At 46.3% G+C, this 20,963-nt stretch overlaps 1 protein-coding gene across 15 annotated transcripts in view; it reads left to right on the forward strand.

The window, feature by feature from the left end:
* CD44 (CD44 molecule (IN blood group)) overlaps nt 1–20,963 on the forward strand; it is a 91,792-nt gene that overhangs the window by 27,399 nt on the left and 43,430 nt on the right. For all 15 annotated transcript variants that reach the window (XM_088843242.1, XM_088843243.1, XM_088843244.1 and 12 more), the window contains exons 2-3: nt 11,782–11,947; nt 16,987–17,120. In XM_088843242.1, coding sequence (XP_088699368.1) covers nt 11,782–11,947; nt 16,987–17,120 — 300 coding nt within the window. The remainder of the gene's footprint in view (nt 1–11,781; nt 11,948–16,986; nt 17,121–20,963) is intronic.

The raw sequence follows: 20,963 nt of genomic DNA on the forward strand, positions 1-20,963 counted from the left end.
GTGACTGAACTGAACTGAACTTATCACTACCCCAAATTGCCTTATTTATATTCTAAGCATTTCCCTGTATGGCTGTCTTGTTTCCCCACACTAGAGCATAAGCTCTTTTAGGGCAGGGACCTTGTGTGTCCTCAGCTCCCAAGATCGTATCTTCTAGAAGGTGCTTTGAATGTATGCCTTGCACCATGCCCGAGGGAGACCAATAGTGACCTGAGAGGCACAGATTTCATAGGAAGAGTTCTTGTCATCCTCATCCTCGTGCTTCTAGGATGCCCCTCAAATGTCCATGATGAAAAGAGTTTAGGCCTTCACCCAGGTGTGGTCTCTTTCCATGTCCAATGACCATTTATTTGAAGGAAAATCCAGATCTTATTTTCTTTGACAGCTTGGTGGAAGGGTCATTTGTAACCTTCTCTATTTCCAAGCCTCCTGGCTTTTTTGTGTGAGCCACGTTCCTTAAGAGCAGGAAGTTATGTTTGGCTCACTCCGGCTACACATGAAATGGTAAAGATTTTGGTCCAAACTCTGTGGCTTGAGTTGGATTTAAAAGCTTGTCAGGAATGAGTTCTCTGGAGCCTGGCATTTGCATCTGGCATCTGTGGTTACAGATGAGATTTCAGAGATTGAAAGCTCAGGAAGAGGTGTGAATTACAATCTCTTAGCTTACAGGGCAATTGGAACTGTACTGATCCTAGAAATCTTCTGGCCCAGATTTTTAAAAATATCCCCATGTTCCAGCGTCTCCCTTTGTAGGGTCTCTGTTTTGAAACATTTGTATTAATCTCTTTTTTGGTAAATTCTTTTTCCTGAACTTTTTTTGATTGGAGTGCAATTTCTTTAAAATGTTGTGTTAGTTTCTGTTGTACAACTTAGTGAATCAGTTACATGTACACAGATATTCCCTCCCGCTTGGACTTCCCTCTACCCACCCCGCCACCACAATCCCAACCATCTAGGTCATCACAGAATCACAGAGCACAGAGCTGAGCTCCTTGCGTTATACAGCAGCTTCCCAATAGCTATCTGTTTTACACATGCGAGTGTATATACGTGTATATTCTAATCTCTCACTTCATCCCACCCTTCCCTTCTCTGTGTCTGCGTCTCTATTCCTGCCCTGCAAATAGGCTCATTGGTACCATTTTTTTCTAGATTCCACATACATGGATTAATATATGATATTTGTTTTTATCTTTCTGACTTACTTCCCTCTGTATGACAGATTCTAGGTCCATCCACATCTCTACAAAGGACTCAATTTTGTTCCTTTTTATGGCTGAGTAATATTCCAAAAGCATCTGGAGAATGAATAATGGTCAGGTTTTTGAACTGCGAAGGAGACTGTGACTCACACGGGTGCACACACACTGCTCTTCACGTCAGCATCTGATAGAGGGAGAGAGAAAGAAACATAATCTATGAGAAGAGAGAATGACTGAGTCACAAACACACGACCTGATGATTTCCAAGCCCTCCTAATTCAAAATCGGTGGAAATCTACAATTCTCCTTGGTCACTTTAATACTTGTTGTTATCAATACATGCTTTTGTAGCTGCATCAGTTCACTGCTGTTGTATTTGAGGAGGAAAGGGGCAGCCTAAAGGCCTGGTTCTTGTTCTATCTCAGTCCACATAAAGGTGCCAGGCTGCCTGACCCCTTAACAGTGCAAACTTGGACAAATTATTTTCTTCTTTTTGGATATCATAAGAGTCTGTACTCCAAGTACCAAAATTCAGAAATAAGAAAAACAGGTGACATGTCAACCGTTAAATATTAAAATGCCAATTAATTAAATGTTTAATTTGACATAATTAACTTACAGAGGCAACTTACATTTAATTATATAAATAAGTGAATAGGAAAAGAACAAGTTTCTTAACCTCTCTAAACTGTAGTTTTCTTATCTGTGATAAGGTCTGATCAATAATAGTCCTTATGTCATCCATCTGTTGTGGGAATTAAATCAGACAGTCAGTGTGAAGCCCTCGGCACACAGTGGGTGCTCCATTCTTGGTACTGTGGCAGAGGAGCCCAGCCAGAGGTCCAGCAGTAGGACCTGTCCCACCCACCCCCAGCCGGGTCCTTGCATTTCCAGCCCCCAGTGTGAGAGTCTCTGTGCCCCAAGCAGAGGAGCATGGCCTTGGTGAACGTCTGAACTAGCTCATGCCAGAGACGGGATAATTCCAGCGTTTGACTTGTGACCGTGCCACTTCCACAGTCGAATGCTGAGTCAGCTGTGCTCTGAACCTCACTTGTTTCGTCTGCAAAATGGAGTTGATGATTTGACCTCTCAAAGCTGTTCCGGGGATCCCATGGTAGGACACTGTTACCACACCTAGATTCATGTCTGACACCGAAAAGCAGCTCCATAGATTGCAGAATCTTCTCTTCCTCCCTTGAAAGGATGCTGGAAGAGATAGAGTCAAGGAATTCAAATCCAAGTTGGAGATACCCCAGACTGGGCAGTCCTGCTGGGCTCTGTGGGAATTTGTGCTAGCCTTCTGTTCCCCTCACCCTGAAGGGCTCTACCTTGGAGGACAGCAGCTTCACCTCAGTTTCTGGATTTGTCAATCCTCTCGAGTCCGTTGCTGATCAGCTCCCATCACTGTAGATTAGATTTGGAAATGCAGACTTAGCTATCTTCTCTCCACAGGGTGAACCAGGGCCAACCTTTAAGGAGGACTTTACATTATTGCAAGGCATTTTTATTCTTGAGACTGATGAGAGCATTTTTTTTAAATTACTAAGCTTGGATCACTTATAAAGCATTTTATACAATGCATTTCATTTGGACTGCAGCCTTCAAGCTTCAGAGCCTTGTACTAAGGACAGTGCTCTGACCCTCTGCTTTCACAGCTGTCATGGGGGTGACTAACCCTCTTAGGATGCTTTTGAGTCCCTGGCACATAGCATGCCTTGCCAAGCAGTGGTTATCATTGCTATTATGGGCCCCCACTGCAGTGGTTTCCTGAGTGCTCCATGCAGCTTCTTAAAGCATTGTGGAGGGTATCGCGAGCTTGGTGGGGTGGGGTGGGGGCTGGGCAAGAATGAGCTGCTGTTGGATCCAGGGTCTTGAGTCTGTCCCTTCATCCTCACTCCAGCTCCCACGGAAGCAGCTCTTCTTTCCTCCATTCTTAAATATTGTGGTTCTGCCTAAGACATCATTGGGAGGAGAAGGGAAGGTAAAGTATGAAAACCATCACCCTTCTGTCTGAATGCTGCCACTTTTCCCCTTCGCTGGTTGACACCCAAGATGGAAAGGGCAGAACCACGGATAATGGGGGAAATCAGAATCCCCCGAAAATCTGAGTTGAGGTCTGGGTTTTATTCAAATTCTGTAAGACTTAGGAGTCTCTGAATCGCTTGCTCCTTAGTTTCTTCATCTGTAAAATGGGGCCATAGTACCTACCTGATGGGCCTCACAGGGCTTCTTTTGGATGTAGAAATGCTTTATAATTGGAGGTGGAAAGACCCCACCATAGTGATATTACTGACACCTGCTTGTGCTTTGATCCACCTGTTCTGCTGGGGTTGGAGCCTATATGCGTCTTAATCAATATTAGATTTTTGAAAAGTGTTGAGATGTTCATATTACCCCAGGTGTGCATCTGGCTCCTCCCTGCTTTATCCTACTAGCTCAAGCATTCCCTAACTCCTCCCTTCTTCCTGGGAGGCAGGAAGTTTAGGCGTGAACCAGAGATCGAGAGTGATTTATTCAAGGTCACACAGCTCATAATGAACAAGATTTAGGCTAGAACCCCTTGGCCCTTCTCCCAGATGGGGCCCTACGGATCATCTGTGTGTCAGTGACTGACTAACCACCCGAAAGCAGCTATTATCTGTGAGTGACAATTTCAGCCCACCTCAGCTTGCATGAAGTGTGCTGTGCTTAGTCACTCAGTCATGTCTGACTCTTCGTAACCCCATGGACTGAACCCTGCCAGGCACATCTGTCCATGGGGTTCTCCAGGCAAGAATACTGGCATGGGTTGACATGCCCTTCTCCAGGGGCTCTTCCCCAACCCAAGGGATTGAACCCAGGTCTCCCGTACTGCAGGCGATTCTTTACTGTGTGAGCCATCAGGGAAGCCCAAGAATACTGGAGTGGATAGCCTAGCCCTTCTCCAGGGGATCTTCCCCACCCAGGAATCAAACCGGGGTCTCCTGCATTGTAGGCGGATTCTTTACCAGCTGAGCTACCAGAGAAGCCCCTCGTGAAGTACTCCCCTCAAAATAAAACCAGCCAGTTCCTCGAAGATCCAGCTCCAGACCTGAGCCAGAGCTGTACCTGAACTAGATAGGTGATACAACTGTAACTAGCCCCCCCGCCCGCCCACAAAAGTATATATAACTATGAAACAAAGCAGGACCTCTTTTTTTTTCCTACTTGCAACAGGAAAAACCCCATGTGGGCTCCTGAGATACTTTCTCATTTGTTTTTAACCACATCCTGGGTTTGTGTTAGTCAGTCTTAAACAGATATGATCCAAAAAAGAAGAAAACAAAGGTCTTAGGCCCAGAGCCGAGCATTTTCTGGTCACCATGGCAACATGTAGGGGTACACACTGTGGTTTTTCTCCCTCAGCTGTCTTCCCGGAGACTCGTTCATCAAAAACCACTTAGCTTCACAGAACTGGGTACTGAGGTGACAGTTCTGGGACACATTCTCCTTGGCCAGAAAGACTGTTGGATCCAGGATCAGGAGTGGGGGCCTATACAGACCTTCCCAGCCTCCCCTCTTCCCCAGTTCCCATCCTTCCACCAGGAGGCAGGGGTGGGGGCTCTTTATTTAGACTCTATACAAACAAGCTAAGAGCTTCATGGGGTTGGTCCTTTGGAGGCCTAGACTGAAGGGTCAGGGTAGTGGCTGAGAGCCCTTGGACTCTCCTCTGACAGATCGGATGTGATAGGTCCTTGTTGGTTCAGTGTTGGTTCAGTGTTGGCTGCCATGACAGGCTCCTTGGACAAGAGGCTGAGAGGCCAGGGGATAGAGTCAGGCGCCAAGAAATTGGGGTGCATTTCCCTTCTGAGTGCCAAGAGATGACTAGCTCAGTTGAAAGCCACCCAGGACACATTCTGGAGGAAATTCTCTGGGGATGATGGTGTATAAGTATTTTCTCTGCTCATTAAACCTTCACCCGCCTCCAGGGCAATTCCGGGAGAGACTGAGTCACTCAAGACTCATGGTTTGCCCGGGGCAGCCAAAGGCGATTCGGCCACTGAGCGTGATTTTGGCCTGGTTCAGAAGGGGATGCTGAACAATAGACCCTTTCATCAGGCGCCCATCACATGGGCATCAGGGGATGGGGGCGAGAGATGTGGGGCAGCAGGAATGCTGCCAGCCTTCTGGACTGGCAGACCTGGGTGGCAGCAGGGGCTGTAATTGCCAGGAAGACTCCTAGATGGAAACTTCTGGGCTTTGAAGACATTAAACAATCACAATGCAGAGCAGAACAGTTTCTTCGCGTCCCATTAACACTGTGGACTGTGGCCTTTATTGAAATGGCTTGCTCAGGCCTCTTATAAAAGCAAGTTCAGTAGTCAGAGCACTGGACCAGGGGTCTGGAATCTAGCAATTACTGACCCCGGAGGTCCTGCTTCTGTCACAACTGGCTGGGGGGCCATGCTCAGTCATTGTGGATTTTGTTTCCTCTTGTGTCTCATGAGAATTTGGTTAGCTGCTCCCTATTATCCCACCTGGCTTTAAACACAGGTGATCCAACTAGCAATAATGCTTTTTTAAAAAATTGACCTTTTCTCTCCCCAGTTCTGATCAGAATCAGTTCAATTAGATTTGTGAGTTGCATAACCTTTTCCAGACATGAGCTCAGCAAATCAGAAGATAGAAAGAGGATCCTGGCTAACTCATGATAAACAGTATAAAGGTGAAAAATATGGAGAACCCACAGGTGCTTTTGGCTTGCATGTGATTGACTCCAGGAGCTTGATGGAGTGAATGGAGTGTCATGCCCCAGCTGGAATGGCCTGGTCTGTTGAAATTTGTAGGCTGGGCATCAGATATCTCAAAATGTCACAGGGACAGCCTGTGGTCTGGCATCCCAGTCCTAGGCCAACCTGTCTTCATTCTGCCCTGCCTGACCTCCGCCAGAGTCTTCCGACTGTAAAGGGCAGAAGAGGCCTGAGGCTGCAGCTGGGGTTGGAGTCTTTGATCTTCAAGGGGATGACGGGAAGAGGACAGGTAGGATGAGAAAGAGGAAACCAGCCTTCTGTTGGGGAAAGTCAGCAAACGCAGGGACCTCCTTGGCATCTTTGCCTCGGGGAGAGGGTGTAGGTTCCATTAGTAGAGGTTTTCCCACTGACGTCTTCCCAAGCTCTTAGGAGAAGGGCCCTGCCCTTTTAAGCCTTCGGTCCAGAATCAAGAGACCTGTGATCTTAAAATAATACTTGAGCTTATTAGCTCAAATTCCTCTCTGCAGAGCCCTCTTTCAATTCTCACCTCTCCACACCTTAAAAACCACGGGGAGAAGAAGTAGATTTCCTGTAGCTTAGCATCTGTCCCACGCATGAGGTGCCACTGAACACTGCAGTGTGATCAGCCAGACTGCCCAATCGGAAATCTGGTCTGCTGGCCCCCGGCTCAGGTCACTCCTGTCTTCTCCAAGAATCAGTTACCTTCTGTGTCAAATGGGGATAATAAAAGTGCCTGCCATATACCACCACTGCTGTGAGAATTAAATGAATTTTTAGGGGTAAAATATTAAAAACCTCATACGGGTCCAATTAGGTGCTGGATGAACATTTGCAGTTATTATCATGGCCATGGAAAGTGCACGAGTCACTCAGTCGCAGGAACTGGCCTTCTCCCAGTCTTCTAGAAGAACAGCTTCCCCAGACTCACAGCCTACTCTGGTGGGACCAAATCAGGAAAAAAAATCTCATTTTGCCTTAATGCTGCCTCACCCTTTCTGAAGAGATGACGGAAGGGGCCAGGCCCATCTAGGTGGCGCCTGTTGGAAAATATACTAATTCATTTGGGGCCATCTGGAGAAATCTGGCTCAGGGGACTGAGTCTCTGGGCACAGCATGACTGCAGATGGTCTCCTGGGGTTTGCACGCGGGGTGCAGCGTGTGTGTCCTCGAGAGGCCTCAGGAGATCCAGCCTCAGAAGGGGCCCTATGACAGGATGCAGAAAGGCCGTGCTCATCTTGGAGAGGCTGACTGTGAAGTCCAGACGGACAGCACTGGTTACAGAGCTGAAAGTTGGTCTCTGCAACATTTGCTTTCAGGGAAAACAGCAAAAGTTCTCAGAAGCAAATGCTTCAAGACATTTGAAATATCTACTGGGGAATTCTCAACCAGGGCCAGCTGCTGATTCTTTTAGACACGATGCGGGAAGTGGACCCGAGACGTGTTTTGTTTGTACCTCACAGTCTGTCTGTCCTGGGGGCAGTGGGGAGAATGTTCGTTCGTTCCACGTGTGCCTGCCTCTGCGGTACTGCACAAGGTCCTGGGGAGAGACGCAGTCACTGCTCTCAGGAAGCCCACAAGGAAGTTCCAAAATTTTACAAGCCTGGAATTTCTAATTAATGAAGAAACCTTAAAGGAAGATCCTCTGGAAGAGGGCATGGCAACCCACTCCAGTATTCTTGCCTGGAGAATCCCATGGAAAGAGAAGCTTGGTGGGCTATAGTCCATGGAGTCTCAAAGAGTCGGACACGACTGAGTGACTAACACTTTCACTTGAAAGACAGCAATTTCTTGTAATTCTTTACCTGTTTCTGTCATAGACATCTTTGAGAAGCTAATGGAAACCCAGGGATGCTGTCCCCAGCGAAACACCTACACACGTGTACACACTTGCGTGCACATGCATGCAGATACGTAGATACGTGCATACACACAGAACGCATGTAAGTAATTTCACAGGTTTATAGACCCCTGAAGACCCGCTCATGAAAACGTCTTGTCCCTCAGCCCTACTAGTCAGCTGGGTGACATCCCCTCCCCCACGCTACTCACCTTCCAAAGTCTGGAGACCCTCAGACAATGGTGAGTTGGGTAAAGATTACACAGTGTGGTACTCTCAGAGAGGCTGTGATTTTCTTCCACTTATGAGGCAACTGGAGCAAACCAAGAAGCTACTCATCTCAGGCCCTAGGCAAGATTTCGACATGTGCTGGGGTGATTTTACTAGAAAGATCTATTTTCTTGATGTGAGTCTTAGTGAAAAATATAGGCAAGATTAATCGTGTTATGGGTCAACTTTGGTTTATCCAAAAATGAATTTACCTAAACCCCTGCGGAATTGGCGGCATAGCACAGGAGTTGGAACACTGACTCCCCCACTTGGGTGACTTTGGACACATTATTTAATTTATTGTGCCCCAGTTTCTTTCTCTCTAAAATGGGCTTGGCAGTAGTGCCTATTCCATAGCACTTTTGTAAGAATTAATTTAGCTGAAGTAAGATCACCCACCTAATGAGTATAAAACACCCATTGGCTCTAATTAAGTGCCAAACATCATATGGAGTGTTTGACATGCTTTGTCTCATTTCACAGTCCCACAAACCCTGATGGCATTTTCATCCCATCAAGGAGAAGGCTGAGTGTCAGAGAGGTTAAGGAACTATCTGTCTGTGTAACCCAGAGCTAGTAGCAGTGTCAGGACTTGAAGCCAGGGTATATCTTGGGTATATCTCCTCTAAGTTGAACTACAAGGCTTCAATGTGAGTTGGTGCCAGAGAGAGGATTACACAGGTCTCTTGGTGAGCACGTTTTTTGTGGTCTTCCAGACAGGCCACTGATAGAGCTCTTCCCACATGGGCAGTGAGATCCCTGGGTGCTGAGCCCATGATTCCTCTGTCCTCCTGGCAACTGCATCATAACAAACACTCTTCCTCCTTAAGACGCCACCCTGAATCCGAAAGTGGCCTCCAACCATTAGTGTTGCCCATCAGATCTCTCAGACGGAGGAACATGGGATCACTCCTTTATTTCATGATTTATTGGAGACCAGAGAGCCCAGCGGAAAGCATTCTTGATTCATGTCCAGCTGGACAGGCTTATTGGAGAGATGCATTTGGCCATTTACTATTAGGCCCTTGAGTCACGGCAGCTCCTGGATCACAGAGATCTCTGTTTATCCAGAGCGATGCCCAGATACCTGGGGAGTCCTGCAGGTGTTGGCAGTGTGGCCCTTGCCATGGACACGGGTGGCTGTGTCCTGTGATTTGTGGTCCATGGCTACTCATGCCTCAGCCTTGCTCTAACTTAAACCTTGGGGCTATTTCTGGCTGTACATGGGGGAGGTTGCGAGTGCATACAATGTTTTGTAAATTGGGTTTAGAAGTAGTGGCCTGGTGGTTAAGCCTGTGGTCCCTTGGTGCCCAAACTGGCTGGGTTTGAATCCTGGCTCCATCGTTACCAGTTCTGTGAACTTGGGCACGTTTCTTCCCCTCTCCGTGCCTCAGTTTCTGTATCTGAAAAGTGGGGACAATACTATTACCTACCATACAGTGGGGTTTTACGGATAAAATGAGTTAATACTTGTCAAATGCATAGAAGAGTGTCTGGCCTATACATCATAAGTTCACAATATGTGTTAACAGCTATTATTGCTGTTAGTATTACTAACACCCTTTGGGGGTAGTAATTTCTGCTTATGTAAGTGTTAAGGAAGTGTTGGAAAGTCTTCATACATTTTGAAGACTTAACGGATACACAACCCTGAAAGGCTTGGTCCTTTTTAAGGCGCAAGGGACCCAGAGGGGAGGAACTGTGAATACTCTTGACCTGAAATGAAGGTTTTGGAGCCGTCTTTGGAATTCCCAGATGGCTGAATGCCATCAGGGCTAGGATGGGACCTTTTTTGTGTATGAGACTAAGATGAATATAAGCTGTGGAATCCTCACATTGCACAGAGTTTCTTCATTCATCCAGCAGCCCCTTTTCTGAGATCTGCTGCACGCCCTGTTTAATCTTCGCGTTTCTAGGAAGGCTGAAGCTAGATTTTATCCGTACTTTCCTGTCTTGGCTGACCATAAGCACACACGACACACACTCACTATTCTCACGCACACGTAGAGACGCCCTCACACACGCATGTGTGTGTTGTCTGTCAAGGGATGTTGTTTGCTCCTCGTGGAACTCAAGAGATTTTATTCACAAGTTTCAATCTGAATGGTTCCTTTCGCATTTGCATGTTCTACATGCCAGGTGGCAAACTCAAATTCATGTTAATAACACAGAAACTGCATTTAGCTCCAAGCCACCGTCCATGCCTCAGACTTTATATTTAACCTGGGAGTGACAGCAGCCACCCGGCTGCGTGCTGACGGCCATGCACTGCCTCTCCTGGCATCTGCTGAAATCTCTCCTAACAGTCTCACCTCCAAGAAGCTGATTGGGAGGCTTTGTCTCTCTTTTGTAAGCTACACACAGAGGGCCTCCGGAAGGACAGTCACCCAGCACAACAGTTTCTCTTGGCAAAGATTGGCCAACCGAAGCCAAAGCTGAAAATGTCAGTAAAAACAAACAGTATTTCAAAAGCGCCTTGTCCGTTTTCCTCCTCTGTGCTCTTCTAGCCTCATCAGCCAAGCGTTGTGTGAATGGCTTCCGAAGAACACCATTAGATCAGAAAGGAAATCCCCCAAACACGTTTGCTCCATTTCACCTAGTTCTGACACTTTTTTAAAAGCACCTACGTGCTGATGAAACAAAGAAAAGGAAACCACTTGATACTGCCTTATGTCTTTTCAAAGCTCCATTTCTTCTTTTACTACCTTCAGAATCAAGAAAGATTGTGGAGAGGTTTCACAGTTCTCTTATCATCTTGGTTTGCACTTTGTCAGACACTGTTTTCTCGTGGTTGGAAGCTACTTCCTGCTCAGAAAGGAGAGAGCAGTTGTTGTCCTTACAGTCCCATTAACACTGATCTTTCTTTGTCATTAGGTCACAGTTGTTTAGGCGTATCCCTCCAGAGTGAAGACTTGCTCTAATGATATGAAAGGATTCCTGCGCACACAGGAATAAGTGGATCAGAGTGTGGGTTTTCGTGTTAAACGGACCTGTGATGGAATTCCAGCTCTGCCACTTAATTGCTGGGTGACTTCGGGAAGTCATTTCATTTTTCTCAGCTCCAGCTTCTTCATCTATGAATAATATGTATATAACTTACCTATAAGTCACCTCTCAGGGTTCTTGAAAGATGATGCCACACAGAACCCCAAGGAAACTGGGTACCCAGAGACACTGCAGTCACAGGCATCCCCACCCTGGCTATTAGCTCGGAAATATATTGCTAAAACTGAACAGCTGGGACTCAGGAAGGCAGCTACAGGCTCTGGACAGCAATCCTCACTTCCTTGGGCAGCTCACTTTTCTGAGCCTCAGTTTTCTCAATGATGTGCTCAGTCGCTCAGTCGTGTCTGTCTGTGGTCCCATGGACTGTAGCCAGCCAGGCTCCTCTGTCCATGGTATTCTCCAGGCAAGAATACTGGGGTGGGTTGCCGTTTTCTCCTCCAGGAATCTTCCCAACCTAACGATCAAACTCAGGTCTCTTATGTCTCCTCCGCTGGCAGGTGGGTTCTTTATCACCGGCGCCACCTGGACAGAATGTACAAGTGGTGCTACTTTGCTGCGTCATATCTCAGATTTAAGCCTGAGGCGGCGATGCTTTGACATGCTGCGGTGAAGGTGGAAGGCTCTGGCCAGTAGGGAAGATTATTTGGCTTTGCAGTGAGACTGCTCTAAAACAAACTTCTTACTCTTTCTAAATTATGGATGCAGAACAATCTAACTGTTCCTTTTCATCCCACAGATCTGAATATAACCTGCCGATATGCAGGCGTATTCCACGTGGAGAAGAATGGTCGCTACAGCATCTCCAAGACTGAGGCTGCCGACCTCTGCAAGGCCTTCAATAGCACGCTGCCCACCATGGCCCAGATGGAGACGGCCCGGAGAGCAGGGTTTGAGACTTGCAGGTAAGGGACCAGCACCCGCCTACGCCCCAGCTAAGCCCACTGCGGAAGGCAGGCTGCCTGGGTCCAGGAGGCGGGTCTTAGACCCGGAAGCGTCCTCTCTGACAGCTGAATGGCTGGTTGCCTGAAGAGTCGGCCCCACCCACGAATTTGAGCAAGTCAATCTGGATCCAGTATGACTACTAAAATGTAAGGCTAGCTAAAGAAAGCTTTGTGAGTCACAGCGGGGTTTCCCAGGGGAGGCTTTAAAGGTCATAGGTTGGAATCCACTTGCTTGAAGCTCCTGTCAACAGCGCGCTCTCTGGGCTTTGAAGAAGCCGGGAATATCAGTGTCAGAACCACAAGAAATTGAAAAACCAAATAACAGTGTTTAAGATAAATAGGTGCCTGGTGGAGCCTTGACCCTGAAGACTTGACTGAAGCAGGTTTTTCAAACTAATTTTTGATTTTGTTTCTCTTCTGTGTTGCTCTGATTTGAGAGAAAAGGGCATGAAAACTATTAAGATGTATATTATTACAAGTGATTGCAAAACAGTGAGAGGGGTTGAGGGAGGCCTCCTGAGCTCCTCCTGCCAGACATCGCAGTGCTCAGGGAGCCGTCCTCGGGTCCTTCTGCTCCGGGATGTTCACAGCAGGCTCGCCTGTGTGTGCACACTCAGATGCTTAGTTGTGTCTGACTCTTTGCGACCCCAAGGCTGCCAGGCTCCTCTGTCCATGGAATTTTCCAGGCAAGAATACTGGAGTGGGTGGCCATTTCCTGCCCCAGGGGACTTTTCCCACACAGAGATTGAACCTGCATCTCTTCCATCTCCTGCGTTGGCAGGTGGACTCTACCCCTGAGCCACTTGGGCAGCCCTCACAGCAGGCATGGCCCTTATTTTCTGAATTATTTTTTTACGGCCCAGTGGTAAGTGGTGCACATTAAGAGCGAACAGTGGTGACCGCCGTGGTGAGGTGTTTGGGTTTGGTTTGTTTTCAAGAGAAGAACCCTAGGGAATCTGGACAACTGCGGTCTGAAGTTTCTGCCCCATCCTGCAGCCACCCCTCTGCACTTCTGCAATGTGATGTTAGGTAACACAGTTCTCTTTTCTCATTAACCCACTCACATACAAATATAGGCTGCTTTTTAAAAAGTCAAGCTGCAGAACTCTGGAAACTATTCAATGTAAGTTAAGTGCATCTATCCCCTGTCCTTGGGTAAGTCTGGGTGGGAACTGAGACTCTTAGGCTGATGAGGAAAATGAAGCATCATTTCAATTTTTCTAATATGGTGACCCCCTTGGACTGCAAGGAGATCCAACCAGTCCATTCTAAAGGAGATCAATCCTGGGTGTTCATTGGAAGGACTGATGCTAAAACTGAAACTCCAATACTTTGGCCACCTCATGCAAAGAGTTGACTCACTGGAAAAGACTGATCCTGGGAAGGATTAGGGGCGGGAGGAGAAGGGGACGACAGAGAATGAGATGGCTGGATGGCATCACCGACTCTATGGACATGAGTTTGAGTGAACTCCAGGAGTTGGTGATGGACAGGGAGGCCTGGTGTGCTGTGATTCATGGGGTCGCAAAGAGTCGGACACGACTGAGTGACTGAACTGAACTGAGACACACTTGGCTATTGACGTCTAAATAAAATTAAATAAAATCAAAACTTTGGCTCTTGGTGGCACTATGTTTCAAATGCCTAATTAGCCACAGATGCCTGACAGCTACTTTATCAGACAACTGAGATTGTAGAATGTTTCTGTTTCACAGAAAGTTCTGTTGAGCAGCTTTGCTCTGAAGCGAAGAGCAGATATGTGCAGACATCTGCCTGTGTCCCTGCTAAGTCGCTTCAGTTGTGTCCGACTCTGTTCAGCCCCATAGAAGGCGGCCCACCAAGGCTCCCCTGTCCCTGGGATTTTCCAGGCAAGAACTCTGGAGTGGGTGGCCATTTCTTTCTCCAATCCATGAAAGTGAAAAGTGAAAGTGAAGTCCTTCAGTTGTGTCTGACCCTCAGTGACCCCATGAACCTCAGCCTTCTAGGCTCCTACGTCCATGGGATTTTCCAGGCAAGAGTACTGGAGTGGGGTTCCATTGCCTTCTCCGCAACAGGGTCTCGGAGAATATAAAAGGAGCAGATAGCTCAGGTAGCTTTTGAACTTGAGGTGTAGGCTGCAATGCAGGAAAGTTATTTAGCAGGTCCATTTATTCTATTCCTAAGGCTAATTATTTAAATATGGCCCTGACTAGGCCAGTGGCCTAAGAAAGTGGTTTTTGTAAGCTGAATTTTGATTGTGAAATGCAGGCAAGGCAAACTTAAGAAATACGGAAATGTTCTTATATGCTGAGAACAAGGGAAGTTCTTACTGTGTCCAGTGGCCAATTGTCCAGCCCTGAGATGCTGGACAAAGGGCTTCCCAGGTGGTTCAGTGGTAAAGACTACGCCTGCCAAAGCAGGAGACTCGAGTTTGATCCCTGGGTTGGGAAGATCCCCTAGAGGAAGAAATGGCAACCCACTCCAGTATTCTTGCCTGGAGAATCCTATGGACAGAGGAGCCTGCAGGCTACAGTCCATGGGGTCGCAAAGAATTGAACACGACTTACTGACTGAGCACAGTACAGACCCCAGCTCATCTGTGCGTATCCCTGTCTTAATCCTGAGACTGCACCAGGAGTTGGTTGTGTGACTCCACTTTGCAAAGTAAGCAACTGAGGCTTAGTTCTGCAGCCTGTCCTGGGCCACATCACTTGCATGGGGAGGAGTCTAGACTCCAGGCCAGCTTCTGAGCCCAGGGCAAGATTAATGACCCAGCCCTCCTGAAGGCCTGAGAGCAAAAGAGAGATGAAAGTCTGCTGCATGGATGGGTTTGCTGAGTATTTCTTTTCTTCCTGGGAACAGCAACCTACTCGTAGTATGTGTGGATGTGTGCTAAGTCAACTCATGTAGTATACACACATAAAAATTTCAACATCCCTAACTTACGGACAGGGTGACACGTAAAACCTACAGGCAGCACAATGTGGTAAAAACTTAGGAATAATTTACAGAGGGAATTGTAACTTCTAGAAGTCAGTGTTATACAGACTAGTGGAATGTGATGGGAGTAAAATGGGGAGTGGGCTCACCAGGAGTTTTATTATTTAAAAAAGGCAAAGAAAAACTGTGCCAAAGAAATCTATCGTTCCACCCATAGCTGGTTCTAAGTGTTGCAAAATATATTTCCGTAATTTCACTCTGGTAGCTATGAATCAGATAGCTGCCATAGGACAGATGGGAGAGTCTCACAGGTGATGGGAAAACCTTAGCATCTACTCTCTTCAGTCTGCCCCACCCTGATTAGTTGGGATCCTCAGATACATGGAAACGCATTAATATTTAATTGTGCCCCTCCCCCCACCAAGCTCAGGAGTCTTTGGAGAAACCAGTCTGGCCATGCAGATGAGGAATTAGTCATGTCAGCTTTTGCAATTTAGACATAATGAGTTCAAGGTGCTTAGAAATTTCAGACTCACAGCCATTTCTGTGGGCCTTGCAAGGCGATGCAGTACATACTGTCGCCCCTGGCAGGAAAGATGAAGGGATTTGGGCTGTGCATTTTAGCCAGCAGTGCATTTTCAAAAACCAGTTGGATTTAGTGCTCTCCTTTTCCCTTGCAAATGGTATTTTCTCAGCCCACACCTTATTTTTTGAAGCATTTTAGATTTGAGAGAAATCGTGCGGTAAGTATTCAACCACCAGGATGGGGCTAGTCTGAGGCTGGGTACTGTATGTTGTATCTGAAAAGGATACACGTGTTTCTCCAGCACGCTCCCAGAAACACCATGATGGGATGGAGGAGTTTAAGCACTTCTCTGACTGTTAGCTTCTGGAAAATTCCTGAGCTAATGAGGCTTTGCTATCTACTTAATCATTAATGGTAAAAGTTGCTCAGTCATGTCTGACTCTTTGCAACCCCATGGACTAAATACAGTCCATGAAATTCTCTAGGCCAGAATACTGGAGTGGGTAGTCTTTCCCTTCTCCAGGGGATCTTCCCAACACAGGGATCGAACCCAGGTGTCCCGTATTTCAGGAGAATTCTTTACCAGCTGAGCCACCGGGGAAACCCAAGAATACTGGAGTGGGTAACCTATCCCTTCTCCAGCAGATCTTCCCAACCCAGGAATTGAACCAGGGTCTCCTGCATTGCAGGTGGATTATTTACCAACTGAGCTATGGTAATCACTAGTAGTCACATTTTAATGACCGTCAATTTACTTCCACTGGCAGTGGAATCGTGCCTGAGATGTTCATGGGACAAGAGGCATTGTATCTGGCATATATTAATAAGGTGGCTCAGTTGGTAAAGAATTTGCCTACAATTCAGGAGACCCAGGTTCAATCCCTGGGTTGGAAATATCCCCTGGAGAAGGAAATGGCAACCCACTCCAGTATTCTTGCTTGGAGAATTCCATGGACAGAGGAGCCTGGTGGGCTACAGTCCATGGGGTCGAAAAGAATCAGACATGACTGAGCGACTTTCACATGTTTAGAGCAATGAAGTCCAGAATGAGGGAATCACAGAAAAAGGTGACACCAGGAAGGAAGAGGAGGGTATGGGAAGTAAGGCAGGTTTGCGATTTATGGACTGAGATGAAAAGCCACCTAGTTCCCATCTGATGGGAGACAGTCATTTTCCGTGTTTTCTGGCAAATAGGAAGTAATGGCGGGCCAGAGTGGGTCTCACGTGGTAAAGGGGTCATTTTATCTATGACTTTGGCTTCCCTCTGCATTCAAACTGATGCTGATCACAGATTTCATTGGCAATGGATTAATTTTTTTTAAAAAATTTATAAAGCTCCAAGAAAATCACTTTGTCTCCATCAACCTTGTGGGTCCCTTTCACTGTCCCTCTGCTGTTGTTTTTGGCTTTCGTGTAACTCAGTTGTTGAAAACTCTGACATACCTAGGGGTGAGCGGAAGGAAGTATTGCACTGCTTGAAACGTTGTTGGATGGGATTTTATGAAGCCCCTAATTACATTGTTGCAGGTGGATGACCTCTGGTTTTCTTTTGCAGGTACGGGTTCATAGAAGGGCATGTGGTGATTCCCCGGATCCAACCCAATTCCATCTGTGCTGCGAATAACACAGGGGTGTACATCCTCATATCCAACACCTCCCAGTATGACACGTACTGCTTCAATGCCTCAGGTTGGTCCCAAGTGGGTCAGCTTTAAGTCCCGGGTGGCTTTTGGCCAGCCAGCCTTTGGCAGCATGGCTGACAATCTTGGCTTCAGTGGGGATTCATGCAGCCTCGATTCACATAACAAATGCTTGCTGCATATTTCATCAGTAGTAAAAAAGAGTCCTGTCTCCAGGGTGCTTCCCTGCTATGTTGGAGAGGCCAACAGTAAGCAAATACATATGAATTCACTTACGTGAAGTCAGAGAGTGACAAGTGTTGTAAAAAAGAAAGCAGAACAAGGGACTATAGAGTGCTGGGGTTGCTTTTTTTCTGAGAAGATAATCAGAGAAGGTGCCCATGAGGAGGTGGGTGTGGAAGAGCCCTGATGGAAGCGAGGGAAGGAAGCCACGGTGTGGTGGACAGCAGTGCATAGCCAGGTCCGTGGGAGCATCAGGACATGTGCCAACAACGGCAAGGAGACATAAGAGATGCAGGTTCGATCCCTGGATGGGAAAGATCCCCTGGAGGAGGGCACGGCAACCCACTCCAGTGTTCTTGCCTGGAGAATCCCATGGACAGAGGAGCCTGGTGGGCTGCAGTCTATAGGGTCACAAAGAGTCAGATGTGACGAAAGCGACTTAGCAGGCACACACAGGCCAGTTACCACTGAGACTTTTCTCCCTGCCTTTCTTTTTGCCCATAGGGTTGGGCTCATCTTCAGAGAAGGGAGTGCACAGTACTGTTGAACTTTCCTCTACTTTGGGGAGGTTAGTTCCATTGAAAAGTTTGAGAAGTCCTGGGGGTTATTGCCTGCCAAAGTAGCTGCAGTAAAGCAGTAAAGTTCAAAGTGATAGGTTTCATTTTCTCGTGTCCAAACTTACTTAATATCTTAGAGTGCTTTTTATCAATTTTCTGTATGTTTTAAACAAGCATATTTAGTGATCAATGGCACACATTCAGTATTGTGTTAGACAGAGTAGAGTGAGAAGGAACCAGTTAAATCTTTCTTGTCTCCAGAGTTAATCTTGTTGAAGTCATGAGATGAAAAGTAAAGGAGCTAGGGAAGAATGTTTATTTAAGGAGAAATACATTCTAAATGTCTTGAATTAGAGTTGGATGATGATGGGGGTGTTAAGTGGGTGACAGATCTTGATAACCTGCTCTGTGCCAGGGGTCACATTGGAGAGATCCTTGAATCCATCCTAGCCTGAGACCTCTCAGCAGGTGGTCTGGGCCCAGTGATGTGATCCTCCTTGCAAAGTGGCCACAGGGACCAAAGCCAGCTCCATCTTAGCAGATCTCTTCTACAAGCTTAAAATGTCAGCAGTACTTTTTGTAAAACGTGGCCTGTGGTTGACAAATGAAAATACGGCAGACCCTGGAAAGGCTTCATGATGTTTATTGCCTCTTTTCTCAGTGGTCAGGCCCAGCACTGGTGACATCTGTGTTAATACAGAAAACTGACCGGAGTAAGTTCATTTTTGAAGTTTACTTTCAGTAAAATGCCCGTTTCTCTTTGGAAAGGAGAAATTTAGGGGAAGATTCTACATCCATCTGTTTATTCATTTACTCATTTATTCAACAAGTATGTACTGGGCACTCAGGAAGCTGTCTGTCCATCTGTCACTGAGTGATTGGCTAGACTGAATAATTAACATTTCTCTTGGCTATTTTGGTGTAGTAGAGGCAAGGTTTATGAGATGCAATGTATCAGGAGGCTCACCTCAGAGTCTAACAAATCCTTCAGTTCAAGGAAACTCCACAGGCTTAATTCTTTCAGCAGTGTGATGCTCATTAAACAGAATGAAAGGCTGTCCAGTGAGGCCCTGTATCTGACATGGGAACACGAATGTATTGCACATTTGGGTCACCATCCATCTTAGTATGCCTGCCAGATTTGATATTCTTTATAAAAGTTAGGGTGAATTGGAGCATGAAGGGACTCCATTCCAACAAATGCACTAGTCCTTTGCAAACTGCCTTATTGGTTTTGACATCATGCTTCATTCTCTTGCAACATTTTTTCCTGGAAATTTACAGTGCACTACTGTTACCTGCAATTGTCTTTGAATTTGGGGGAGGTTATTCCATCCTTGACATTAAGAAGTCATAATCCAAGGCCTGCTTCTGGTTCTGTGCAACACAACAGTTAAATCAGAAACATCTCACAGGTCAGGTCAGCTTCTGGTGGTGTCCCCAAAATAGATCCTGTAGATACTTTGCAGGATCTCCAAGGTTGGCTATTTGTCCTGATTTTCAAGTGAGGGAATCGCTGGGAATTTTTTGAAAACAGTAAAAGTCTAAAGAAATACTATTATTGTCTCCCATGACCTGCAGATTCCTCAAAAGCAGAAAGAAATGTTCATCTGTTGCTCCTTGTTTATACTGTGATCCGTCATATGTACTGAGTTAATGCTTAAAATGAATAAAAGAACTGATAGGCCTGAAACTTCCTTTCATTAATTCTTAGGCATTGTCATTCAGGGTTGATAAGAATGTTTCTTGACTTGTTTGTATTTGCAGACCATTTGTGGCAGGGGGGGTTAATATATTAGATATGTTTACTGGAAGAATGGACAGTAAGAAAATTATATTGGTGTTTTTTTTCCTCCCCATTCATTCAACAAATATTTTAGTGCCTCTCTAGCCCCATCACACATTAATGTTCTGGCCAGGAAAGATAAAGTTACTGCTCATCTTGTGGAGTTTCCATATTTCTATGGAGGTGGCTGGGTGCAGCGGGTAGGGGATGGGAGATGCGCTACGAACAGCCATCAAATAAAACGAAGAAGACAATTTCAGCGAGTGTTGAGCCGGAAGAAGACATGAGAGGGAACAGCGGCGCAGTGTGATGGGTGTTGGGGTGGGGGCAGCTTAGACTGGACTATGAGGAATGACCTTCCCAAGGAGGTGGCCTTCTCTTTGAAGAGTCTCTCTTCTGAGAAATCTTTTAATCAGCCCTTGCAAGAATGGCTATTTTTAAAAGCTGCTTTTCTCTGGTTCAGTGTATAAAGCTGCCAGGTGTTTCCATTATGACGGCAAAGGATGGGCAAGTAAAGGGCATCATGCCCTTTATATGTGGGAAAAGATGCTCCTAGGAACTGGGGAGCAAGCAAACCCTGCTTTGTTAGACTTGTTATTTGTCCAAGTCATAAATACCCAGTGATTTATGGCAGGACATTTAAAATACTTGTGATAATAGGCTTCTTTGTAATAGCAGTTTGCCTGCCTCCCTCCCTCTGTCCATCCGTCCTTCCTTCCATCCATCCATCCATCCATTTATTCATCCATCCATCCATCCATCTACCAACCATCCATCCATTTCTTTGTTCTGTCCTCTTTGCTAAGAAGCAATTCTAGAAGAAACTAACCTAAGAAGTCAGTTTTCCATTTTATCAGTTAAAGCGTGCGCGCGTGCGCACACACACACACACACACGTATAAAAACTGTAATACACAACTGAATCCAGCCTTCCTGTAACAGCAAAGCTAGCTTAAAGCTCTCTGAGTTTTTAGAGCTTAATCAAGGTCCAGTTATTGAATAGAGCATTTGGGCAGGAATGGAACCATTGGTTAAAGCATTCTACAGGCTTCCTACAGTACCCAAGGGATTGCTGGCAGGGGGAAACTTTCAGAGTTTGCTTTCAAAGGGCAGTAGACAGTGTTTCTCAAAGAGCTGCTCTCATAACATCTGTGGGTGATCAGGTAGGCCCAGCGTACAGTCAGAAATCGTTATTCCCAAAGAAGGGAGGAAGTAGAAGATAAATGGAAGGAAGAAGAAAAGGAAGTCAGAAGTGTCTGTGGTGATATACGCCAAAACAGAAGCCTCAGAAAATATTCTGGGCACCTGGACCAAAGGTGGAAAACCT

This window comes from Moschus berezovskii, chromosome 14 (assembly GCF_049115385.1).
Source record: "Moschus berezovskii isolate FMDL1 chromosome 14, NW_MosBer_1.0, whole genome shotgun sequence".
NCBI classification, from domain to species: Eukaryota; Metazoa; Chordata; class Mammalia; order Artiodactyla; family Moschidae; genus Moschus; species Moschus berezovskii.